This window comes from Chaetodon trifascialis, chromosome 9, assembly GCF_039877785.1.
Source record: "Chaetodon trifascialis isolate fChaTrf1 chromosome 9, fChaTrf1.hap1, whole genome shotgun sequence".
Lineage (NCBI taxonomy): Eukaryota > Metazoa > Chordata > Actinopteri > Chaetodontiformes > Chaetodontidae > Chaetodon > Chaetodon trifascialis.
The window spans coordinates 12988076-13015235 of NC_092064.1; the positions used below are offsets into that span (position 1 = coordinate 12988076).

General features: G+C 42.0%; 3 protein-coding genes across 3 annotated transcripts in view; 2 read left to right on the plus strand and 1 right to left on the minus strand.

Annotated features, from left to right (window-relative positions):
- LOC139336549 (zinc finger B-box domain-containing protein 1-like) overlaps positions 1 to 9231 on the plus strand; it is a 36961-nt gene extending 27730 nt beyond the window's left edge. The window contains exons 10-12 of the mRNA XM_070970686.1: positions 4733 to 4830; positions 8854 to 8972; positions 9175 to 9231. Of these exons, the coding sequence (XP_070826787.1) occupies positions 4733 to 4830; positions 8854 to 8972; positions 9175 to 9231 (274 nt within the window). The remainder of the gene's footprint in view (positions 1 to 4732; positions 4831 to 8853; positions 8973 to 9174) is intronic.
- The window catches only part of serpini1 (serpin peptidase inhibitor, clade I (neuroserpin), member 1), a 225508-nt gene that overhangs the window by 110433 nt on the left and 87915 nt on the right, over positions 1 to 27160 (minus strand). The gene's annotated exons all lie outside the window — the stretch shown is intronic.
- On the plus strand, positions 12024 to 26145 carry LOC139336855 (uncharacterized). Its single transcript, XM_070971139.1, has 7 exons — positions 12024 to 12116; positions 14638 to 14867; positions 16893 to 17061; positions 19922 to 20095; positions 22208 to 22450; positions 22614 to 22692; positions 26058 to 26145. The coding sequence occupies exons 2-7, from the start codon at positions 14652 to 14654 to the stop codon at positions 26134 to 26136; spliced, it is 960 nt and encodes a 319-aa protein (XP_070827240.1). The 5' UTR covers positions 12024 to 12116; positions 14638 to 14651; the 3' UTR covers positions 26137 to 26145.

A 27160-nucleotide genomic window follows, 5' to 3' on the forward strand; every position in this document is an offset into this window, starting at 1 on the left:
CCAGTAAAATGTCCACCTCCTCTCCCCTGCTGTCTGAAAATCCCTATGATCTTGCCAACTACTATAATGACAGACTCTCCTCCTGTCTTGATCAGCTGGTTCCCATTAAAACCAAAACAGTCTCGCTCACACACTTGTTTCCTGGGTATACTCCTGAACTTCACCGAATGAAAACCCGCATGTGCCAGCTTGAAAGACTCTGCAAGCAAGCTGGTTGAACAGTGCATCTATAAGCCTACACAGACTATTTTCATCAATACAAAGATGCTCTCATCGCAGCCTGGTCCACCTCCCACTCACACCTCATACACTCAAGGCTCTCTTTTCCACAATAAACAAACTTGTCAAAGCCAGTGGCAACACCTCCAATTCCTTCACAGTTAAGAAGTGCTCTTTGCTTTCGTTTTTCAAAATAAATATAGACACCATCTACAGTAACCTGATCCCCCCCCATAAAAAAAACCTTTTACAGCAGATGTCTCAGATCTCTCTCCTCTGTCCACTTGTGTTCTGAATCCTATCCCATCCAATCTTGTTAAGGACTGTCTCCCAGCTATCGCTTCACTCATCACAGAAATCATTAACTCCTCCTTCAGCTCTGGTTCAGTCCCCCAAATACTCAAACTGGCTGCTGTCACCCCCATCCTCAAAAAAACTGGACTCAACCCTGATATCGAGTAATTTCCGGCCCATCTCCAATCTCCCCTTCCTGTCAGAAATACTGGAACGTGTTGTCACTTACCGACTCAAAGCCCACCTTATCTCCAATAAACTGTTTGAACCATTTCTATCCAGTTTCCAGCAGCACAACACGGAAACGGCCCACCTCAAAGTCATCAGTGACCTCTTCCTCTTCTCAGTGTCTTGTCACCTCAGCATTCTCTGCCTCACCGCAGCTTTCGACACCATCCTTGCTTGTGAATGACTGAGTCTATCGAGGATGCCCAATCATGATCCTATCACCTGTTACCAATGAACCTGTTTACCTGTGGAATGTTCCAAACAGGTGTTTTTGGAGCACTGCACAACTTTCCCAGTCTTTTGTTGCTGCATCAGATTCAGAATAAGCAGATATTTACAGAAATCAATGGTGTTGATGAGGTGAAACATTAAACATATTGTCTTTGTACACATTCTGTTTTATTCATCTTTTATATACTGTACCAGAGTTTTGGATCCGGGTTGTATTGTAGCAACTACAACACCACACATGAGTTGCTGTGAAGCTTTGGGTGGACTAAACATAACTGAAGACATTGTGAAATCATCTAGATAAAACCTCCATCTCTTTCCAACTCTATTGGCAAACACAATGCAGATGATCTCATGCCGTGCATTGCTTCTTAAGTTTAATGTGTGCAGTAATGTAAAGCTTTTAATGAACTGGCTAGCTTAGCCTTTCTTTATTTAGAAAACCGATGAAGCCACTGTGATTTCATTTCAATTGCTCATATAGTTCAGTTTTTAAGACTGCAGCAATGTCAAGTTACAAGATTTTTAGACAATCATGTCTACATGTGAATGTGAACATCAAACCATTGTTGCATCCATGTAGTATACACTTTAACAAACACATACAGAGGTCACTTGCAGACAAATGGTTGAGGTCAGTACTTGTACACCTGGGAACACCCTCTTTCATTACTGGGCACACAAATACGCCCACATGTGCACACACAATTTTCACATCACACACACTGTTTCCACCGCGCATGCCTCTCTTTAGTCAGCCTACATAAGCCACTGGTCTCTCAGCACTTATTGTGCAGTAGACTGCCTGAGGGCCTGGCTTCAGCAGGTCCCATTATTACAGCCCTTTATTTAAGCGGCTCCTTTTGGACTGAGTAGCCCACTGGAGAGTAGGCCAGAGGAGAGGAGAGCAGAGTGCAGTTTTTGGGCCTGCTGACTGCATGAGCTGGAATGCTCTAAGTCCCCAGCTGTAGCAGCCTTTAACTGTGGAATAGACTAGAGAGCCAATCTAGAGTGCAATAAGCCTGCAGCGGTGATGGTGGCAGAGCTTAATGGAGAGACAGAGAGACTGGCTGGCTGCAGAAGGGAAGAGTGGGAGGCTGAATTTTAACAAGCTTCTGTAATAATGGGAAAGAGAATGAAGGAAGGAGGGAGCATGGAGGAGGAAGACGTTTTAAAGAATTTCCTAAAAGTGCTCAGCTATGCAATTAGAGTCATAAACCCTATCACCTTGTGAGATTTGTGGATGTTCTTCAAATTACAGAAAGCAAGCTTATGACCAGGGGGGTATCAGTCTGATTTCGTCAGATGACAGGTCACTGTGAGCGGGGTAGTGAATGCTCCCCCTCCGTAAACTGCCAGATTCAAAGTATCTGTGATCAAAGAACTGAGCCCTGAAAAAAAAAGTCTGCACAGGCATAGCACTGAGATCTGAACAGGCCCCTACCCACATCTGTACACAGCTGACCTGACAGTGCCTGACTTGTACTGCCAAATTTAGATCCCAAATCTGGCCCGATGTGTCAAAGGAAAAAGACAGTATTGTATTGCTCATCTACTGTACAAGGCATACAGGCTTACTTTAGAGACATAGAGAGGCTTTCTCAGAGTAAAAAATAACTTATCTGGGAGCCACCATATTAGGCGTACACACAAAAAGACACAGTGGCACAAAACACACATAGTTTATAATAGCCATAAAGCCATTATTGGCTTATTGAACAAAATTTTAGCGGGGTGATAATGTTGCTCCATGTCTGTGAAAAAAGAATAAGAGCAGAGCCATTACAGTTGGCTGTAGAGAAAAACTCCCATTTTTAAACAATAAGAAAAAATGTTCTGCTTGAGCATACTTTACATAGATGCCAGGATGCCTATAGACTCTATCAACAACAATGTTAACTTCTGTCTCACTTGTCTGTCATGCCCAATACTTTTACATTGTTCCTCTGGCGAAACAAATCAAATTTCTTTCAGTCCTATTTATGTTTTTTCTGACTTAAAAATGTCAATTGTGTTAAAGTAAAGGCTGCCTGGTCTGAAGTAGCTAATTTGACCTGTGACATAAACTTACTCAGAGCAAAAGTTTCAGCTACAGAAATGGAGGCTTGAATAGTTGGAGTAATGGTCGAAATATCACCTCTGATAGATGTGGTGACTTCCATAAAGCACTTTTGGAACAAATGTCAGATTTGATTGAGCTTACCCGCTGTCCGCAGGGCAAATATAGCAGCAATAATGGTCCTATTGAAGAGCTCATCTCTAATCCCTCTTGCTTTTACTTTGCTTTATGGCAGAGGGCATCAAACAAGGGCATTGCCATTAGTCTAAGAGATGTTTAAATAATGCCTCAATTGGAATGAAATATTGTTTTTGATGAAGTATCATAAATAAAACTGACGAGCTAAGAAAGACACGTCTTATACATCATTTAGCAGTGCAACACCTCCCTTTCACTCAATACTACAGTTCTGTAATTCATCTGGAATCTAGGTAGTTGTACTGTGTCTCACCTTCTCCCTGCCACAGAGACTTATGCATAATTTTACTGTAGGGAAACTCTTGTCTAGCTCTTCCTTTCAGGGCGCAGGGCGATGTGGTAGGGATGCTAAAGCTCAACTGGTTGAAGGTCTCTTTATTCTATGCTCCATCTTGTTTTTCACAAAACAAATAAATAATTCAATATTATGTTTAACATATATTCTGTGTTAGGATGGACTCAAACATGTATCTCCAGGGTAAGGTAAAAATTCAAGAACAGGGGAGACCAGAAGAGAAATATGATTCTTTCTTTTTCTGGCAAAAGCCTAAATGCAAACAGCCTAAGGCTAGGAAGGCTACTGCATGTAAAATACAGTAAGTAAGGAGAAATAGAGATGGATGGATGGAGCACAGGGATAAGAAATGGGATTTGAGGGACAGGATTAAATATAACCCTCTGAGTACATTAAATAGACAGAGAAAAGATAAACACTGCCAGGTTTGAGGATATGGACTAATTTTAGGGAAGAAGATATAAGCTACAAGTAACTTCCCCCGTCAGCCCTTATGGGCAGCCTGGAGCTTCTCACAGAGTCCCTCTCACTGGTCTTGCACTTTGGCCAGATTAGATGAGGAAAGAGGATATAGAGGGAAGGTGAGAAATCAAGAGGGACGGTGTGAAGGACACAGGTGTGTGTTCTTTTGGTCTGGCTACAGTAGAATGATCTGACAAGAGGACCAAACCAGAAAATGTACATGAATCCATCAATACGTCCATTTGTCCATTCAGCCAGCCAGGTCTCAGGATAAGGAAAAAAAGAAAGGGAGCATGGGACTGAACAGAGGAAAATCGTAAATGGACTGCAGTTGTATAGTGTTTTCTAGTCTTACCAGCTGCTCAAAGTGCTTTCAAACACAAGCCAGCAATCACCCATTCAAACACACATTCATACACTGGTGACAAAGGCTGTCATGCAAGGTGCCACCTATTCATCAGCAGCGATAACCATTCACGTGCACACTCACAAACTGTGGCACAGCTATTGGGAGTAATTTGGGTTCTGTATCTTACACAGGGATACCGCAACATGTATACTGCAGGGGCCACCAACCTTCTGATTGGTGGACGACCGCTGAGCTGCAGCTGCCAAGCAGGCGAAAATAAGAACTGTTTCTCAGTCCTTATTATCTTTTGTCTGTGGCCTGGCTTAGAGTCTATAGATTTATGTTTTTATTCACTTAGGGTTTATTTGTTGATTTATGTATGATTTTTCCTTTCCAGAACACCAATTGAAACATATCCATTGTTGGCTTTCGGTACAGATTTAAACCCTCTATCTAACACAAGCACTGAGGAAGAGACTACAAGCAGCCTAACAGGTAATACACATGTATGAGCACACACACACATACTCACACACGTCTATATGTCCATGAGACCCTTTTGACACTAATAAGATACTGACATACAGCCTTGACAGTTGTGTGATCTTGCTGTATACACCACCGTTCTGATATACAGTACATACTAAAACAGGCTCTCAGACCAAACAAAGAAACAGCTAAGGACAGAGTAGTTTGACAGATGACCTGCACGCACGTGTGTGCGCACACACACACCCACCCACACACACATCAGACACACATATACAAACCTACGGTAGCAAAAGTAAAAAACCTCTCCCTCTCAGCGGGTCAGACATATCAGTGCCTGCCCATCCATCCGTGGCGGTGTGACGGGTAATCACTGCCTGTGATTGTGTGGGCAGAGGGCCGTTAGAGGCGGCTCATGCCTGACAGGTTGCACTCTGCCTGGGTAAGGAATGGGGCTGGGGGAGACGGGGTGGGGGTTGGCCTGTAAGTCTGAAGCTTAGGGCCTGGAGCTCATCAGTCAGGGGAGTGTCCTGGCTGTCTGGCCCCCAGCCGAGGCTGTCAGGAGACGGGTAGACCACGGTTATCTCTCCCCTTCCAAACCTCTGGACCCTGGGGCTGTCAACTGCCTCTCATCACATCAATCAAGATTCACTCCAATCTCGACCTTGTTAGGATCTGCAAGTCCTTGCTTGCCCCCTTCCCCATAGCTGTCTATCTCAAATAGTTGTTTCTTTGAAAATCTTCGAGGTCAAAATGGTTCTCTGCGCTTCTCAAATATGTGTTTAATATGTGACAAGGCAACCACACAAATTTTTCGCAGTAATTTGGAGTTTTGGCGAATATTTCCTCGTAACTGCAGTGTCCTGAAAGGACTAAGGTGTATATTATAAATGAACAATACCTCACAGTTCTCCACTGTGCCTGATCTAATAAATCAGAGATGCCTTAACAACAGTCTGAAAAGTAACACTATACAGCTTTAAACAGCTCATGTCTCCTCTGTATTACAACTTTTATAGATAGGCAGCTTTGTACTTTTCTTGTTCTTGTGCTCCCTGCCCCAGCATCTTTAACAGCACCTGCCATTCAATCACAAGTTGCACTCTTAAAAGTCACATTCCAAACATACAAATGACTTTCTTCCACATCCTGGTTGAGTCTTCATTCTGGAGCGCCTACCAGAGGGGAGAAGTTGGAACAGGTTGCGTCCAGGATATGAGGGGTCTGCAGAGATGCTTCCTGCCCTTTTCCTCAGTCTGGAGGAGCGTTAGTCCTGAATGGAAGGCGAGTTGGCACCAATGATTCTTTCAGCTGTCCTTGTAGTCCGTTGCAGTCTGTTCTTGTCCTGTTTGGTGGCAGACCCAAACCAGACGATGATGGATGTGCATAGAACACATTGGATTATTCCTGAGTAGAACTGGATCAGCAGCTGTCAGGTCTCCTAAGATGGAGTCGTTGGTGTCGAGGGTGGTCCCCTCCTGATGGTGTTGATGCTGGATGTAATTTTTCCCAGCCTTACCAGCTTCTTCCTGTCTGTCAGGAAGTTTGCTATCCAAACAAAACAACAATAGATTTATTTTGAAGAAAGATTTGATTATACAACACTGGACTTAAAGTTGATTTCTTGTTTGCTGACATGGGATTCAAGAATAACCTCTGGATGCTTTAGAGTGGTGGGAAAGCTATTTAGGGACCAGACTGTTTTGGTCAGATCTTGGCCTTCATGAGGCCGAAGGCTGAAAGATCAGTCAGAGAATTAGACCATTTGTTGTAAGTCATTATTGTAGTTATATTTAGTAGAAAATTCTCTGCCCTTGAGAAAACTCCCCAATGGAGGGTTTATCAACCCTCTCTATCCCATGGCCCAGTTTTTTTAGTTGCCCAGTATTAACCCAGAAAGTTGACAATTTGTTATAAGAATGTGGTACACCTGTGTCACACTTTTTCAAGGGTGTAGAGGGATGCTATCAAAAGCTGTGTCAAGCAAATAGAGGTAGTAGAATCTTCCATGTGAACATGTAAAGTCCCATAGCTTAGCAATTATGATTCAAGTCCGTGCAGTCATAATAGAAAAAATGCAAAATGAGGAATGCTTCAACAAAACTGGGGAGTGAAGTCAGTTGCTCGTTCTATTGTCCATGCAAGGTGTGCATGAGCACTATTTTGTTTTGACTCTTCTGCATTTCCTGTAAAGGCAAACAGGCAGATCTGCTCATATCTTAAAAAAAAAAATAGATTTAGGAAAATTTACTCACAACTCTTAGCATATGCATGAAGCAAGTTAAAGAGTCACGCAAGTCATTGTTGCCTCTCATCTCTGTGGCTTTCTCAGACTATTCATAGCTAATGTGGTAATTTTACTTCCACTCTTTGATATACCCATTCTTGTCTACTAAAAACAGTTATTCATGTCATGAATTTCATTTCTCTCTGCTCACAGTTTAATAATTGATATTCCATTGTTGCAGTGATATGCAGATGTGAGGAAGACAGCAGTGTCTTTGGGAAATGTAGAGCTGTTCAGCAGCTGATAAACTATTCCTTCCACCTGCTTCAAACTTTTCTAACGCATGCCAATTACAACAGGTTGCAGAGTTCCTCCTCCTCTCCTGTCTTTGAATATGAAAGGGTGGGATATGTGTGTGTTCATGAATAATAAAAGCTGTTTTCCGGCATCATGTGGGGAAGTCTTCCTTGTTTTAAATTCTCATTTTCCTGAGCTGTCGCACCCATGTGGCGCTGTGATAGAAAGATTGTTAGTATGAGAGAGAGAGAGAGAGATAGAGACAGCGATAGGAGGTGGCACAGACCAGTAACTTGCAGTGGTAAAACAACACGAGGAAGCCAGAGGCTGAAAAAAAGAGAAAGACTTAACAACGTGTTATGTTTATTTACAGGAAGATATAACTATACATTGTAAAGTATCATAAATAAGATTTTCAGCAGTCAAAATGTGTAATGTTCCTATCAAGGTAAGAGGAAGTGCTGCTTCAGTCAGTGCACTGGCATTGCTCACAGGTAGGAAAGTGATGAGTGGTACTGGAAACAAGCTCAGAAAATATGCTCAGAGACACACATCTTTCTTTTAATAGTTGGTCTTGTTTATGCCATCACATTAATCAGTGTTAATTTCCCACCCATTTTTCAATTAAAAGTGAAGTATTACACCAAAAATTAATAATAGAACCAAACCGGATTTGATGAAAGTATGATTCAGCGGGTAAATGTTTATTGAATAAAGTATTTAATAAAAACAATTTTGATTTGCTTTTCCCGTTTGTCTTTCATCAAGTTTCAAATTTGCACTTCACCTTCGGTGTTGTCACACTGAACACTGAATGATTTCTTGAATCAGCTATAATTTTATAATTAAAAAACTAATTAATCTGGGCTTTAAAATGATTTCATTGCTGTGCTTCTGTTTTTTCTCACTGTAGCTAAAGGCAACCAAAACAAAAAAGATTTGAGATAAGAAGACAAAATATATAAAACAAGATAAACAATGTTCTGGGGAAAAATGGCAGCAGCCACAAAAGGGTCACACTTAATATGATGGTATACATATCCACCAGTAACTAATAGCTTATTAGCATGCATGTTAGTACAGTAGCATATTGGCTCTTAACTAGTCATCATGAGGCACTTATTAATGCTTTATACTGGGAGTTAGGGCTAATTCATGTACAGGAGCTTCCACACTTAGTATCAATATGCAGTAATTGGGAGGTTATTGAGGGAAATCCATTGTTGGCATATGGTAGTTGTGGAACATGATCATGCAGAATAAGGCATTAATAGCTTTATAATTACTAATAAAAAGCCAAAATGCATGCTAATAAGAAACAAGTTAAGGGGGAATATGTGTTACCAAACAAGCAAAAAAGATGCCCTCACATTCCATAACTCTCTTCCCCTCTTGCCCTGTTTTGATTTGTGTGTGTGTGTGTGTGTGTGTGTGTGTGTGTGTGTGTGTGTGTGTGTGTGTGTGTGTGTGTGTGTGTGTGTGTGTGTGTGTGTGTGTGTTTATAGCTGAGGAAGAGGATTTTCGTCACTACTTTGCATCATTGTTTGCTGTCCCTGTCAGCAGGGGCATGACTGAGCCTCAGATTACACCTGAATCGTGCCTCATCATAGAAGTCCTGGATGAGGTGAGAATGACTGAAGCGTTTTATTTTAACCAAGTGTTTCACCTCCATGAACACACACGGTGTGTCTATGCAAAGCAAATGGGGTAGTTGACAGACATACACTTACGCCTGCACACAAGGCTTCACATTCATTAGCATATTCTTTCATTTCCTCGCTCTCTCTCATCCACGTGTAATGACATTGTTCTCTTGTTTTCTTCAGAGAGAAAGAGATACAGATGGAGATGTTGCTGAGCAGAGGACAGGCAACAGAAAGTGAGCCTCAATTAAAAAAAAAACAACAACATATGTACTGTAATTTCACAGGTGCCTACCACATTCACACTGGCCTGTGTGGATAGAGTTTAACCAGCTACATCTGTTCAGACTGTAAGAGAACCAGGCTTTTCATCTACAAGGAAATTCTACAGAAAATTCTGAACTCTGTTGAATTACTAAGCGAGGCTGACAGTATCGACCAAATGTTGTTCAGATTTTCAGCAGGTAGTCAAGAAATTAACATTAAAGACAGTGATTTTTACAGTAGATGTCTTTTGACAAAAAGAATAAATAAATGTTCAGAACCTGTGTAGAAGTGTAGTCGATAATACTCATGAGGTGACAAGCAAAAACTTGCAAGTGAGAAGAAGAGTAATTTAGGAACATTCCCATGCAGCTGGTAAACAGTCAGGTGAACAGCAGGTGTCCACTTGATTGAATTCGGTTTTGTTCCCTTTGAGACCAAGGAAAAGATAGTTGTTATCACATCCAGTCACCTCATATTATGATACATGCAGGCGTGAACATCTTGATGCCATAAACAGAAGAATGTCGTGGAGGTCAATAATGGAGGGGTAAACATCACATTACAAACATGCATTAACATTCAGTCAGCATTTAATAAGGAATCCTATGATTGAGGTAAAATCTGTTGAACCTTTCACTAATGCTTTAAAGTATAACAATGTCAGGTGCTAGGAAAGTTGTTGATAGCCATTAGTTGGTGGACATGGACTCTCAACAAAGTCTCCTATTCCCTACACAGGATTCCTTCTGTTCAGCAGGTCCTCAGTAAGGGAAGAACACCGATTCCCCAAACAACCTGCGGCAGGTCCTCAAGTGTCAACCATTCGTCTCCCAGTCCAACACAACCGTCCAGACAGTCTATAGCACCAGCACAGCCCAAAGCAGCTCACAAGCTCCATCTGTCTAAACCTCGGCCTTCACAAGCAGAACCCTCAATGAAATGTAAGCTGTGTGTTTTTAATAATAAGGAGTAAAAGGGACATTTTTCTGTAGTTATAGTACTGAGGAAATACCTCCATTTTTGTGATGACAGTGATGAATTTGTTAAGTGGTGTGGCAGGAAATCTTATGGGAAAACTGAAGTTGGTGTAACCGGTGCATGTTTAAAAGCCCATAAAAATATAGTGTCACACTTGTACATACTGGGAAACAAGGAATGAAAGGGCAAAATACAGACTACAAAGTCAGAGCTAGTGCAGTTCAAATGATTTATTACAAAAAAAAGCAATAAACAAGAGGCTTACAGGATGCAGGCGAAGGTCAACGAAGTCCAAAAACAGGCACGATCCAGGAAAAACAAAACCAATGTCCTAAAGCACTGGAAAGAGACTGGAACTCTTGACATACTGGGTACAAGGATGAACTGGCACAGACTGAGGGAAAAGACTTAAATGCACAAGGGTTGGAAGATTAATGAGGACAGGTGAAACAAATCAACCATCACAAAGGAAGGAAAACACAGGAAGAAAAGCAAAAGATGACTCATGAGATAAACAGGAAATAACAAACACCAAAAACCATGACAGATAGATGACTGGAAGAGGTATGTGGATGGCAACATTTATAAAACTCTGAGCCTAAAAATGAAGTGCACGAACTGGCTTTGGCTGTATACCACATAACTGTAGTGGATGAAATAAGCCCCCAGGCCCAGTGGACGTGTGTGATGACACCATGACTTCAGTCAGTGGCCTCAGTTTTGTCATGAATATCCCTGGTGGTAGAACATTGATGTCTTCTACACATACAGGTCAGGTGTGAATGTTGATTTGATCACCTATATTGAATATGGGCCACAATCAAAAATATTTGACGTCAGAGGTAAATCAGGATTGAGCACTTGCTGCGTAGCCCGATTCAATGACTCGCCTAATAATCCCTATACTGGTGACAAAGTCCTGTGTGCGTGTGTTTTCATAACAAATATGTGTGACCACAAGCCTGCAAAAGCAACTAATATCCTTATTGTTTTTTGTGTTCTCTTTTGCACAGCATTGTCCTCTGGAAGCAAACCATCAGCATGCCCCACTGACACTCCAAGGACTTCAAACACATCAATCAAGACTCCAACCTGGACATCACAGAAGCCCAATTGCTCCCCCATGGTCAATAAATCAAAACCTGACTGTGGAACACCACAGCTTTTGTCCTCGCCACCTTTATCACATTCCCAAACTGAGATCTCTAAATCCTCAGAGGCTTCAGTCTCATTTGCACATGATGTCTCTCCCTTGGCTCAGGCCAGACCACCAAATTCAGAAGAGCATCTGTCCCCTTCTCCATGCACCTCCCTGAGGTCTACCTTCACCTTGTCACCAACAAGCTCCTTTGAGTCAACCTTATTGCCCAAAGTTTACCAATCAACCCCATTACAAATAGACTCATCTCTGTTACCAGAACAATGGCAATCTTCCCCATTATTCCCTGAACCAATCTCATCACTGAAGCTTTCCCATTCCACCCCAAGCAATCTGGAGCCTTCAAGGCAATCCCAACATTCCCTCTGTGACCCAGACTCTCTCATATCAGATACTCAACTGCAGCTGCCGCTGTCAGCTGTGTCTCCCAGTCCAAATCCACCACCAAAATCTCTGGAACCAAGTCCACCTGTCAAAGCCCTATCGGCTTTATCTCTAATTAATGAGTCCCCACCAGATGCACATTCTAGACAAAGATCAACTCCAACACATGAGCATGCTCCAGTTTTTATGTCCTCTACCCTGAACTCCGTTGACCACAGATTAACTCTGCCACTTCCGGATGAACAGTGTACTCCATCACTTCCATCACACCTTTTAAATGTCACCCAGACTTGTCCTCTGGCTGTAAAAAATCAGGAGGAAGAGGAGCTATCAGTTGGTAAGCAGCTTATAATGATGATCTCTCTTTGTCTGTATCTGTGTGTGGGTGAGCACCGAATCGCCACTTGAAGTTTACATTTTTGAAAATGAAATGGTTGCTAATGCTTAGTCAGTTTACTATTTATACAGTATGAGATGGACTGGATTGAAACTATTTTCATGTGTATCAGAAATTCTTGTTACATACCCATTATTCAGTGGGTTGTCTAGTGTTTCTGCTCAGTCATAAGGTTCATGCTGTTTCCTGACTGTCAAAGAATGTGAGCAAGTTGGTGGTAACAATCTTTATGTGTGGCTTGTGCAGTCTTAAGGTTTCAGCTTGTCTCCAGCTTTGTCCTAAACTTGATCTGTCTTGCATGCAGTCTGATTTTTGTTCTTGTTATGGTCATCAGCACACTGTGTGATGCACCACTATTGTGTATCTAATTGGGGGTAGTGACTACAACTGGAACATCAGGTGCCACGCCTACTCCCTGTCACCAAGAGTACAAACAAAGCTCCTCGCTATTTCCAGAAATAACAAAGCATGCAATCAGAAATCAGTCCTCCTACATTCATATGTATGCCAGTGATACAGTTCTTTTTCTCAGTCGGTCCCTCTTGAGATTCGTTTCTCCATGAAAGATTCCTCATTATTCAAAAAGCGTTTGCCAATTAACACCTCATATAATTAACAGCCCTAACTGAGATCATGTGATTTGGAAAGAACATTTCCACCTCTACTCAGCATTTTCGAAACATTTCTCATGGCATAGATCTTGAAATTGAAGTGGGCTTCTGGTATAATTTCGCCAACTAGCAAGGAAAAAGGAGGCAACCTTGGATGTGAAAACTCAAGCATCTTGTATTATTGATCACAATTTTGTTATGGAGGCATCCTGTTTGGCTGGGCCTCATCATTTAAATTCTTAAAAAAACAAAATCTAGATGAAATGCTTAAATGAACTTCTTGAGTACCCTGATGAAGGCCACTGGTGTAATAAGGATGAACACAACTTCGACCCAAAAGCATGATGAAAGACTGAAATGTGCTGGATTTCACAATGAAGTTGCTCCTCTGTAGTACTACAAGTGCTGCAAGAATTTTGACCTTCACCACTCTTGTCACATCTTACAAGCATCTAATTCAGCAGCAACCCACACTATACTTGAAAGCTTAACAATGACTCAGCTTTATTGTAACTCATCCTCTTGCCTGTTTTTATGTACCCATGTTTATTTTTTTTTAATCTGTCAGGCTCTTACCATGCATGAAATTTCAAGTGGCCACCTAAACGTCCTTACTTTCCGCTGCACTGCTATTTTTACGTACAGTATGACTCCATCGTACAGTCCATTCATGGTAGAATCTCATCCACAGACTTGATGCATTTTGCATATGAAGACAGTCTTGTTAGGTGAATTTTCCAGAGATCAAGCAATCATTTCTGGGCACCAAAATTTGTGTTACGAAAAAGGAAAAAATAATTCATATTTATGGATGGGGAAGCTCAGTTCTTTGCAGTAAAGTGATTCCTGATAGAACACTTTATTGCCAGGCTACATTTTGTCTGAACACAATTCTCAATGGCCAGGCAGTTCATATGAATAAAACGCTCGTGGCTCTCAGCAGTAATGGCTTCCTTTATTCCACTGAGCTGTCAAAGCCAATTTAGATCCAACCATAAAAAGTGTTCTTTCTTTTTTTTTTTTTAAATATCGATTAGGGTTTTAAGTAAATACCTGACATAATGCTACAACAGACAGGAAGGTAATTACACTGTAAAGAATGGCCCTGAATTCCCTTAGTATACAGCACATACCCACGCTCACACACACACACACACATACACACACAAGCATGCACACATTAGGATTTATTGATGCAAATGCACACTTTTTTCTCATATGTGCAAGTGTACACACACACATACATGATTTCACAGAAGATTACTTCAGGTACACATGTTACAGCAATTTATTTGAAGTGTTTTTTGCTGACTCTCATACGCTGTATGTTTTGCGTGTGTGTGTCTGCGTGGGTGCACATTTGCAACGTGTGGATGTGTGTGTGCAGGGTAGGGTTTGCTGTCCCTTTAGAATTGCTTTTACTTCACTTGGTCCCACATCCTGACTTCACACTTCTGCCTCTCTTCCTCTATTCATCCATCATCTCTGTGTTTTCCTTCATCCTTTGCATCTTTCTTAACCTTCACTTCCTACAGCTCTTTGACCAGTCTGACACCAAATGCCTCCTTCATCAGCTTATTAGAGCTTGATGCATGTGTGGCGGTGTCAAGGACGCTTACATCACATTTCAGAATTTTCATTGGATGTTAAAGATGAAAGTATACCTTCAGTGATTCAAAGCGTGATAAATCAGTGGGTCAATGTGCTCTGACTATTCACCTTGAAAGTCATATTGTTTGAACCAAAAATATAATGGATTATAGTCCAATATATTGAAACAAACATCTTGAATCATAGCTCAAAGTAAAACTTTCATCCTCTAAACATGCATGTTTGTATTTTTCATCAAGACAGTGGAGATGAAATGTCCAGTGATAGCTTGGGTCTTCTTCCACGTGAGGACGACTCTTCAGACGAAGAAGCACAGATGCACGGATGTTTAACCAGAGGGAGATCCACAGAAGAACAGCAAGGGAATCCTGCCATATCTCATCTAGAAGATTGCTTTGTTCCTGCAGATGTAGAAAGAGAAAAAGATTTGCAGACTGATGAGCAAGAACAGCTGTCAGAACCATCCACGGTAACATGTTTCCATATTCCCACATGCTTTTGGCTTCTTGGAGGAAGAACCTTGGGCTAGAGAGCTATGATAAAATGATTTTCTGGGGAGCACAAATCTCTTGTTTGTAAGGGAATATTATTCCTTGACTGGGTTCAGCCCGTGAGTGCGTTTTGGCATGAAGTCACTGTTCCTGTGTGACCAGTATTATGACACCATGATGATGACATTTATCACTCAATTGATACATGTTCAAAAATATTTGATTGCAAAAAAATGAATGGAAACAGTAACGGTTATATGCCAATACCCTAAAGTTTGTCTTTGAAGAACCTCAAACTGGGTCATAAAATGAATAAACGGGCGAGTACACCAGTACACTGGACATAATCATTCCATAGAATGAAGACTTCAGTGACATACATTTAGTTTCTTAATGAAGCTTACCTGATCCATTATAACATTTGTATCACACTAATTACATTATTCATCTATGGCTCAGAGACACCTAAGGCAGCAGTGTTAAAGGTGCACACGATTGAGGCACAAAAGAGAAACAGAGTGGATTAAAAAGACACTGCTTGAATAGTCCCAAATGACCTATCAGCCATTTAATGGTATGAATCCTTTATACTGAGACAGAGGAATGAAAAAAAAAATAAGGGTGGGGGGCCAGGGCGAGTAGTGCTTTATTAAAAAGATGGAGCAAAATGAGGTTCATGATTGTGAAGATGGTGGTTATCTGTGGCCTCTGGACCTGAATCAAACTGCTCCTAAAATGATTAGATAATATTTTTTCCATCTCTCTTTCTCTCTCTCTCTCTCTCTCTCTCTCTCTCTCTCTCTCTCTCTCTCTCTCTCCTCTCTCTCTCTCTCTCTCTCTCTCTCTCTCTCTCTCTCTCTCTCTCTCTCTCTCTCTCTCTCTCTCTCACCTCTCTCTCTCTCTCTCTCTCTCTCTCTCTCTCTCTCTCTCTCACCTCTCTCTCTCTCGCCTCTCCTCTCTTGTCCTCCATTTAGTTCTCTTACTTTATGTCCCTCTCTTTGCTTTGGTCCATCTCTTTGTCTATTCTCAGACTCCTCTTCCTCTTCCCTTCCTCCTTTTTGTTTTACCTTTACCCTATAGTTCAGGCAGCTGCACCATCCCTCTTGATATGAAGAGCCACTGGTCTGCACAAAGACTTCTTCAATTGTTCTTCCAATGCAGTATCACTGTGTTTGCTCTCTTGCCATTTAATTGTTATGCCTCTCTTCTTTCTTTCCGGCCTGTCTTCCTTTTGTCATTCTCCATCCTTGCTCCTTCCTCGCTCTTAGCACCACTATTCCCACATGCCTTCCTTCCTATTTTCTCCCGGCCCATCTGCAGTGTCTTGCAGTGCTATGGCTAGCATGTTAATGCATCAGATCTAATCTTAACTAAACAGAGCTTCCTCATTTTACCCCCGTCTCACAGGAGGACACTTGCGCGGGAAGAACAGGTAACCTACCACACCGCTGTGAGATGCTCTCACCAGCTCCAGGGGTTAATTAAAAATCAATTCATCAAGTGGAAACAAAGGAAACAGGGAGAGAGAGAAATAATCTCCAGTGAAAGACGCTGGTTTATTAATGTGCATTTGCACAGCAGAAAATGGAAAAATAGAAATTTGAACACACTTACCTGTCTTTCTAAAAGTTGAATTGATATTGGGTTTTAGTTTGTCCTTTGAACTGATTTGGTCAGGATGGAAATGAAACTGAAGCTGTGAGACCAAACTATTAATTCCTTATTATACTGTCCTCTCTTCACTCTATTTCTATGTCTCTCTCTTTACCCTCCATACACCCCCTCCTCATATCCCCTCCTCAACTCCCTCCATAATTTATTTCTTCTTTCCATTTCTCCCTTCCTCCCTTATCTCCATTTGTGTATCATCTCTCCATCATGTCATTCTGACATGCTCTGTTCTTCCACTTGCTCCTTCCACTCCCTCCCTGTTCTACCGCTTACCCCCTTCTTCCTTCCATCCCTCCTCCTGCTTCCCTCCGTCTGTTTCTATATCCCCTTAGGTGATGCACAAGCAGAGTGCTGGGTCTAAACCAGAGAAGTTCTGTGATCTGGATGGGTTTCAGCCTCTGGGTTTGGACATGAATTCTGATCACTCAGACACACCAGAACAGACATACTGTGACTCGCTGCACACAAGCCAAACTTCACTCTACGATTCAGACCCAACAGGTAATTTGAAGAAGAGAAGTACTTTTAGGCGTATGCATTTTTAGACTCCTCTTTTATTGAGTTTTTTCATTTCCTTAAACTGGCTCATGTTTTCCTATAAGTTAACAGAAAGTGCCGTTGCTGTTTTTGTGCTTCAAGAGATTAGATTGTGAAGATTACCTCTGTGTCCAGCTCTTGCCTGGAGATACTTTCCAATTTGCAAGCGTTATTCATATCACAAAGGCCTCATAATAGGATTTAGAACAAATATGTAAAAATGTAGAGCTTACAAGAGAGATGAAAATGAGTTTTAAACCCAGAGGAGCACTGGCTGCTTGGTGGAAAACGAGAGATGGGGGACAACACCGATAATTTACTACTGGTGAGTCCAAGGGGAGCTTTTCTGAGATGCCTTTTTATTTTGTGTGTGTGTGTGTGTGTGTGTGTGTGTGTGTGTGTGTGTGTGTGTGTGTGTGTGTGTGTGCGTGTGCGTGTGCGTGTGTGCGTGCGTGTGCATATATGCATGTCTTTGCCTGCATGTGTCTAAGTCTGGATGCTTCTTTTTTTTTTTACTTTCTTAAACTGTACTTGAACACAGGCGCACACACAGACCTTCAGAGACCGCCCCCCCTTCTCTCCCAGACAACATAGCCTTCTTCTTGTTTCCAGTGTAGATAATTATGTTTTTGTCCTTCACATGGCGCACCAAGTATACTTTGACTTTACCTTTGAGAGGAATGTTGAAACATATATGTCGTCAGTGCGGTAGCATCTTTCTTACACAACACCCCTGAAAACATATGGTTTAATTAGTCATTACTGTCCAGAAAATGCAGCTTACAATGTGAGAAAACCTATTCCAGCACAACTTTTTTTGTTTTTGTACTGCAGTTATTAATGTTTCTTTCCTTTTCTTTGACTTACATATTTCATTATTATCCATCACTACCCTTTTCTGGCAAGATAATGCACAGACATTTAATTCGTGATTTGGGATTTTCTTCTTCCTCCTCTTTTCTTTCATTGCTTCTCTCACCTTGAATTACACCACATAAATACTGCTGTAAAAAGAGGCTTTTGAAAAGTTTTGAAAATTATTTTCTGCTTTTTGATTTGTAAAATGGTCATGTCTATGAGGTGCTCAAACTGTCCAGCAAGGCTGTTGGAAGTCTAGCCCTGCACCTCCAAATTGCCTCAGAGTTAAAGTAATAACATTTGGATCGAATCAAACACAATAATTTATCATGATGCTCATTACACTTACTCTTGTCCAAGGCTGCTGATTTACATTACTGCATTTCAAACAGCACCTACTGTTCTGATTGAGCAAGGATTTCTAATTCGCACTTTGTTTGCTTAACTAAGCTGCTAGGGCCCAAAGTGATCCCATCAACGATTTCCTTCATCGAGTCTCAAAGCCCAGTTTTTCACTGTTTCATTGTCAAGCTAGTGTTAAATGAATGAGGTTGACAGTGAAAGACTCCCACAAGGGCACCACTACCCTCCTCGCACCATTCAGCCACTCCACACTGTCTCTGCCACCATCGTTAAAGCTCCAAAGTTAATGAGAGAGAAAGGTTAGAGAGGAGGAATATCACCTTGACAACACTCTGCACTCATTTATGTCCCTCCATCCCTCCATCCCTCCATCTGTCTCCCTTTTTTTTTTTTTTTTTTCCAGGCGGGCTGAGATCCAACAGGTTTTACCACCTCTCTCTCCTCTCTGCTCTTACTCTCTGTCACTCGGTCAGTCAGAAAATGAGGTTGTTAGTGTGCAGTTTCTGTCTCGTGCATCCAGTCGAACAGAAAGAAGGAGACTGACGGACAGATAGACGGGAAGACAGGAAGGTCAGTGGCCAAGTCTGCACAGAAACAGACAGAGAGGGAGAAGAGAAACAGGAAGCTGTATGCTGACATGAGCAGTAAGATGACAAACAGGTAGACAGACAAGCAGACAAATGCATGAAGACTTGGTATCTTTGTATGCATTTTTAGCCATTTTTGTATCTCTCCCTTTTTTTTTTTTTTCAAAAGTGCCTCAACTCTCTCCATATTCTTCAACATTAAAAGCTGGCTGTCCGACTGCTCCTTTCCTGTTTTCATTTGCAGCTGATTTCGACTAGTTAGTAGATTCTCCATCCAGTCAATCGTATTAATTGATTGGCTAACCACTGGAGAGAAAGAAGAAAACTGCGGTAATTGCACTGCAGCTGTCAGGATTGGCTGAACAGGCTTGTTAAGCAATATTGGTCCAGTACACATGCTGCTGCTGAATGGACACATGGATTATTGTATCAAATGTAATGGATGTGTTGTGATTCTCTGAAATGCAGTGCACACTGGAAGGGCTAAGTCAATGCATGATTTCAGCCATTTGTAACCATGACCTAATTTGAAATTTTAATTTGATAAACAGCCGTGGAAATGAATAACCATATTCCATTATTCATGCAACAGCTTTGTATTCTATGTGGCATTGATGCACTGTCATAGCCAAAAAGTTATTCCATGCATTGAATCAACACAAAATTGCACTGTTGGAGTCAGATAGCAAAGCAAATGCATTGCTATTTCCATTTATGAGCTATATGTCCAACTGATAGCAGCGTGACATTTCATGATCTGTGCTTTGGGATTTCATTTGTCTTGTATCCAGATATTCCACACATTTTGTAGGGAAATAAAAGCATGTGAAAGTGGATAGAGTGAGGGGATGCTTTTTTAAACAGGGTAAACAGAGACGTTTATGGGATTTAAAACAGTATTTTTGAAACACATTTTATGTTCCACGCATTTATGCATGGCTGGTCTTTGTGAGAGTTTTTTTTTTTCCAACTCAGATTATGTGTACCCTCTCTTACTTTTTCTCCCACTCTTTAAGGGTCACAGGGTTTTTGGCCAAGCACCAGCCTCGGTACCTACACTGAGGAACACCTGGTTTTCAGAATGATGAAGGACAACCGCATGCAGCCGACCGGAATTCAGATTCACTCAACCACACCCACCAGACCCACCAGTAGAAGAGAAATATCAGCGAATGAAGCTGGAACATCTGGTACGCTTGTGTGTATTTTTGTCTGTGTGAACACTATCAAGCTTGCTGACCTCTAACTCTTACTTATTTTTCTCTCATACACCCAGAACTCTGTATCGTACACAGTTAATGCGGCTCATTTCTGCATATAGCCACACTTTCCTGGCACTGAGTACGCGGGGTTCTTAAAGAGATTATACAGTATCACTCTGAAACACAAACAGGTGCGCACGTCGTACATGTGCATACTGTACACATACACATGCAGGATTGGGACTCGGTCCAGGAATGTGTCAGCTCATCACCTCCCATCCTGAGAACCCAGAAACACTGCAGTAATCTGTTTATCCCAATACACGCACGCACACACATTTGCATCTACACACACCACAGACACCTGAGTGACAAGACGTTAATCTGTTCTACTCAGTGATATATCTGATACTCCCATTTCACCGTAAACATCTGTGTTTATTCTTTTCTTCCACCGGTCCCTTCTTTCTACACCGCCACGCCATTGAGCCCTGCTGTCTGTTGTTTTTGTCATGAATCTTGCCCATTTTCTCCTGCTGTGCCAAAGTTTCACACATTTGTGGCATTCTTTTATCATTTTTATGTTTTATTCCTCTCTTTACTCACTTCATTTTACCTCTAACGCAAATAGTTTGAGCCACCAACGCCCACCTTGTGCTCACTTGCATTAAGGTGGAATAAAGTTCAAGCGTCCGCTCTTGTAAGACCACTGAAGAGCTCAAATCCTTTTCAGTATGTTTAATTATAGCATCAGAAGGACTCTTGAGCGCTCAGCATGTTTTCAATATTTCTAATTCCACAAGGGAACCTAACCACAGGCGTTTCGGCAAGTTGCCTCACTCTGTGTGCCTCATTGTGCTGTGTTGTCGGTGTGACGCTCCAATGTGCTGTCTGACAGCACTCGGAGGAAGGCTTCTTGCCGAAACATCTGTGTTTTGGCTCCCTTGTGCCATTAATGAATGTGTGCTCCCATGCATCTTTTTGAGTGGGGAACTCTGTTTCAAGTTCACAGCATTTGGTTTACCTTTTTGTTTTTTGCAGGCTTCATTTTAGCTATATGTATATGCATAGACCCCAGTTATACCTGACGTTTCAATCAGCCATGTGAAAAAGACACATTATGATGATTATAATTGGTTTAAAAGACCAAGCAGAATAAAATGCTCCATATAAACACCTCAATCAGATATATATATGTGTATATACACACACACACACACACACACACACACACACACACACACACACACACACACACACACACACACACACACTCTATACTGTTGATATACTGTGTAGTGCTTACAGTGCATGCAAAATAAGAAAGATTGAAATCTCACTGAAGGCCATTAAGTGAGATCAGATTTTAATCTCACTCTCAATTTACACTAAATACATTCTAACTCGAGCACAGAGCTTTATCAGTCACCAAAATCTAGATATATGTCCTGTCTACTTTGAAATAGAAGTGAATTGAGTCTGGGGGAATGTGTGTGTGAGAGCGCCAGCAGCACTGTGCTGCATGCATCATTCCTCCCATGCTGTTTAGTTTGACAGTGCAGGTGGTTGTGAAGCACTAAGTGGAGGTTCTGTGCCAGTTGAAAGACAGAGGCAGGCACCAGGAGGAGGTAGGGAGAGTTAAGGAGACAATGGAAGACTGAAAGAATGAAAGACTTAACACTGGAGCTGGTTAGACAGCACGCAGCATGAGCCACACACACTCGCACACACACCCTCCCCATCATAGCTTCTCAATGGGGGCCTCGATGTAATTTACAGTGAGCAGGTGGGGATGGATGTTCAATCTGATTCAATTTGATGTGGCTCGGAGTGGAGTGGGATGAGACACCGCTCATTCCACTGACTGTTGTGATCATTTCTCCGTCTCTCACCCTCTCTCCCTGAATCCCGAGCCGAGTACCCCTTCCCTTCCTCCTCCTTTCTCTCGTCTTTTTCTACATCTCCTCTTATCTCTTTCTTGCATTCACATTTTCTCTAGCTGTTTTTGTAAGATACCTTTACTGTATGTCCTCACATCCATTGATCCTTCTGTATATTTATCCTACCACCTCCAAACATTTCTCTTTCTTTCTCATTCAGGGTCCAACCGTTCTGAAAAGTCCACACCAACTCAGTTTCCGGTGACTGCTGCCTGCTGCTTGTTTCATCCCACGCTGGGCTCAGAATTGGGTCCAGCGTTTCGCCCGTTGTCCCGGGCAGCCCAAGAGATCGTGGATATCTGTAGCGTGGACCAGGCGGGCTGTGAGGACCCTGATCTGGACACTGACACAACTGCACACACAATCTACGAACTGGAGCAGGAACTCAAACTCATGACCAAGGGTACAGACATGCACCTACAGTACACGAGTCATGTATGCAAACACAGCATCATGGTATGACCAGCTAACCAAACAAGGGTGTTGTGGGATGTTGGATAAATAGTGGTGATGATGGTTTTAAAATAAAGCCATAAACATTTAACCTCTCTTGATATCTACCTCAGAAACAGGGCAGCAGGCTTCAATATTTGAAGCAGGAAGCGATGAAAGTCAAGATCAGCATGAAAGTCATCATTTCACATGGTGGGTAACATGCACACACAAACTAATGCAGTCTTGGTGCCAAGAATGAATGTGTCTCGCATAGTCCGCCATCTGCCTATCCAGAGCAGGTGGACAACATTTTGCCGACTTTATTTAGTGAAGGTACAACTATTTATAGCTCTAAAATCACAGAACGCCTGCTGCAACCAGCTGACATGTGGTCCCACAGAAAAAACACATTTTGATCATTCATTAACGCCAGCGAGAATAAAGAAAATTCGTTCCAGCTCCGTAATCCACGACAATAGCCTCCACTGAAAGCCTTCCCTTTGCTCTGCTGACTCTCTTTACAGTCATCTGAAGGCAGCAGGTGTCTGTTTCATCTGCAGTCTCTAATTGGAGTGATGTTACACACTGTCAAGCCACAATTATGCACGGAAGATCTACCGGTTAAATTTTGTGCAACAAGCACCAGATTGTTGTAGAATAACCACAGAAACCTCCGTGCTCATGTGCACATCAGACTTATAGTTGTCATTATACAGTTTTCACTGCAGTCTCTGTACAAACAGTGGAGGAACAGCTGTGCACATCATCTTCTTTTTGACCAGTCTGCGCAAAGTGTCGCCTAAAGAGGATCATGTCTATGTTGCAATATGAAGATTAGGCAACTATTTTGTTCCCAGATTGTCAGCAATTGGTTTTGCACGTAAAACAATCAAATTTAACTGAAATAAAGAAATACCACATTAAGACAATCGACTGCAATTTTAAATTCTGCTTTTATTTATGGCACTATGGTGGTTTTTAACTGCAGATGCTTATTGTATGGATGATTGTTATGTCATATAAAATTGTACTCTGTTATGCATAAAGAACATGATTCGATCTTCAGCATTTTCAATCAAAGATTTCCAGCAAGATCCCTCTGAAGAAAACTCTCCACAGGAGTCCCAAACTGTCAGTGGAGTGCTCTGTGTTTAAAGGGGATGAAAGCGGTGAATGTGGCTGGCTGTGATGGTCACAGCCCACCTGTAATATATGATGATGCTTTCTCTCTGAATCCTTCATGTATGCAAGCACACCAGGTGTGCCAGGCAAACCCGGCCACAAAATTACCAAAGCTGTGTTTGGCCATGCTTCAGGAAAGCAGAGCCCTGTGTATATTTGTTACCAAACCTGAAAAAGTTAGTTCATTGAATTCCGCCCATTTCGGACATTTGCACGCCCTCTAGAATTTAGAAGTACCTGCAGCTTCGGCAGCTGTTAAAGTATCCATTACAATTTGACATCCTGAAAGGCTTTTTTCCTTGTTAGTCTAGGCTCTGTAACTTCCTGTTTTCTCACTGTTGTCTGTGTCTTTTCGCCATGATCGGCATGTAATCCATTGCTTTCTCTCCCCCTACACTTCCCTATACTCCTCCACCATTCCAGTGGTCACGATGGGGGGTAATCTCTCTTTTTTGTGCTCTGTCAATCCCTCTCTCTGTTGGATATGTGCAGTGTGTAATGGATCGTTAGCCAGCAGAACGACTTTAGCTTTGACAGCATGTAGGGTATCAGGCGTTAATGTGCTGCTTAATGTGTGCATGTGTGTGAGACAGAGAGCCAGAGTGTCAATGTATTTTTCTCATATTCCAAAATGAGTGCGCGGGTGTGTGTGTGTGTGTGTGTGTGTGTGTGTGTGTGTGTGTGTGTGTGTGTGTCTGTGCATTGTTGATCTTTTGTGTGTGTGTGCGTGTGTGTGTAGTGGGCATAATCTGCGCTAGAGGCCTTGTGCTGAGCAGAGCACTGTGAATATCACATTGAGACATGTAATAACTGGATTAACACATACTACACAGAGGGCTCCTAAAACAGCTCCTTACATCCTTCAGACATGCACACACACACACACACACGCACGCACGCACGCACGCACGCACGCACGCACGCACGCACGCACGCACGCACGCACGCGCGCACACACACACACACACACGCACACACACACGCACACACACACACACACAGATGCACTTAATCGGACTAGTTTGACATAGCTGTAGAGGTATTGTCTTTTGCTATCATTCCCCTCTCATTGCAGTTTTTGGTCAATGTAACAATATTCAATTCATAGAATTTTTTAAATATGAGGTTTACCACTTACTTATCGAAATAGGAAAATATGGATTTGTCTTTGAGATGCTTCCACTATTCTGTACCATAGAGCAAATGTTTTACTATCCTGGATGAAAATCTTGCAAAAGTCAAACACAAAGCTGCACTTTTAATATAAGTTTAGGTATAGATACCATTCCCACAGGACCCCTCAGTTTAATGCTCCTCTCGGCCACCAGGTACCCAGAGTGGCACAATTTAGATTTTACAAGCTGTTCTTTTAGACTGTGATGAGTGGTGGTTGCTCTTGCATTGTGGAGAAAATGCATGATAATGGAGTTCTACTGTAGAGTGGTCCCTGCTGCCCACCATCATACACAGTAACAGTGTAACCAGGAAAACTTGAGTGGCTTTATAATTTAGTCTTGTATAAAACCTATAAAATATACATTCCTTTTAGTGACTGTTCCAGTAATAGGACATGTACACTCTGAAGTACACCCACACAACGCAAGTGAATGCTGTATACAGTATATTATGTGTATATCCATTAATGCGTGTGTGCTAACTATGACCTCGTCTATGCTTACCTCATATCCAGACAACTATTCATCATCTACCTTTGCTCTGACTGAACTGCTTCCAGCTGCCTGGCTGTGCTTTAGTGTTGCCTCAGTCTATTGGCTGTCTTTGATCTAACCTTCAGTCAGTGCATACTTGCACAGCAGTATCACATTAATATTTGGAAAATGGACGTGTTCTGAATTTTCTCTCTGACTGTACAGCTTGTACAGTGCAGTATTTACAGTAATCGAACATGAGGCTTGAAATTGGTTATGAAAAGTGAGACATTTGAGATTCACCATTTCTAGCTGAGACACTCAGGTATATTTACACCTTAATGCGTGCTTGTGATTGCTTCTGTGATAGTTTAATACTCTGAATGAAATTTCTATGCAGGTCTGTATATACTAATATTTAGCATCAGACCTCGGCTGAACTGTGCTTCTATTTTAAATTCATTTTAAAACTTGAAATCTGTATGTCAGCTTCTGCTCTCTTGTTAGTGTTTAAGATATCGGATTCTCCATTCAGATTTGATCAAGTGTGTGCTGTGAACCACACAAAAACTTTCAGCTGGTGTGCCCGACTGAATATATAACAAATGTTTTTGGAGCAGAATCCTAGTTGTCTGCATCTGAAACTACTGGAACTTTGTGCATCTGTTCTTTAATCATAGGCTGGTGTTTGAGTGTTGTGTATGTTGAATGTTCTACCTTTGACTGGTGGATTTGGTCTTGCAGGGGCGGAGTCAGCGAGGAACAGAAGGACGAGGATGCGGCCGCACAGAGAGACCAGCAGAGTGTCCTCTTACTACCCTGAGATATTCACACACATGCACTTAAACACATAAACACGCTTGTTACATGAGAACAAATCAGAAGACGTGCACTCGTGGAGAATAAAGTGCACAATGGATGTAAACGTAAATTGTGTTCACGTGGTACAGAGGCTGGTGCAGATGCACCTAAGACTGAATCTGCAGGGAACTCTTGTGTTGCAAATGGATGAAAATGAAAATATAATCACTTGAAATGCTGAATATTGATTAAATCTTTTAAGTTCTGGTTTGTCCCTCTTTTTGTATGACTCCATGTTTTCTGTGTGCAATGTTTATGTTGTTGTGTATGCTGTGACATACATGCCTGTTGAAGGTATAAAACAAACATGGGAAAACGAGGGCAGGAGGGGAGGTGAGGGAAGATAAACAGCAAGTTTGGTTTCATCCTCAGCAGGCGTCTGCTTGTGTACCTGTGAGCGTTCGTTAAGTGCCAGACGTTGACGGGACAGTTGGCTGCAGTGCCAGTTTTACCTACAGGGCTTGGTCGCACAACATTTTTCTCTGTTGTGATTAGTTTGTTTCTTAATAAGGTTAGGGTGGCACTGGATCAGGTCACACACACGCACACACACACTGAAGAGGCTGCTGCAGGTGATAAATTATGTTTGTAAGGGAGGGAATAAGGAACTGTGCCAATGGCCACTGCTGCCATCTGTCTGTATGTGTGTGCAGGAGTGGAGGGAAGATAAACACCAGGCACTGGAACTGGTTTGTCATCTCTGGTGAATGTGTACATGTACTGCTGGTGTGTGAGTGGGTTCTTCCTCACTTGTGCTGTTTTGCATTACTCCCCACAGCCAGTCCTAATCTGTCATGACTGCCATTGTCCTCAGCTGAGTTCACAGCCCACCATCCACTACTTTGTCTCTGGCTGATGTGCATGTGAGCATCAAACAAGGACCAACGGGATTAAATCACACCCGCATTACACAACCAAACACACACAGAGAAACTCAGGTCGGCTGGATGTCACACATGCCAACTTTGTGATTGAATTGAAGATTA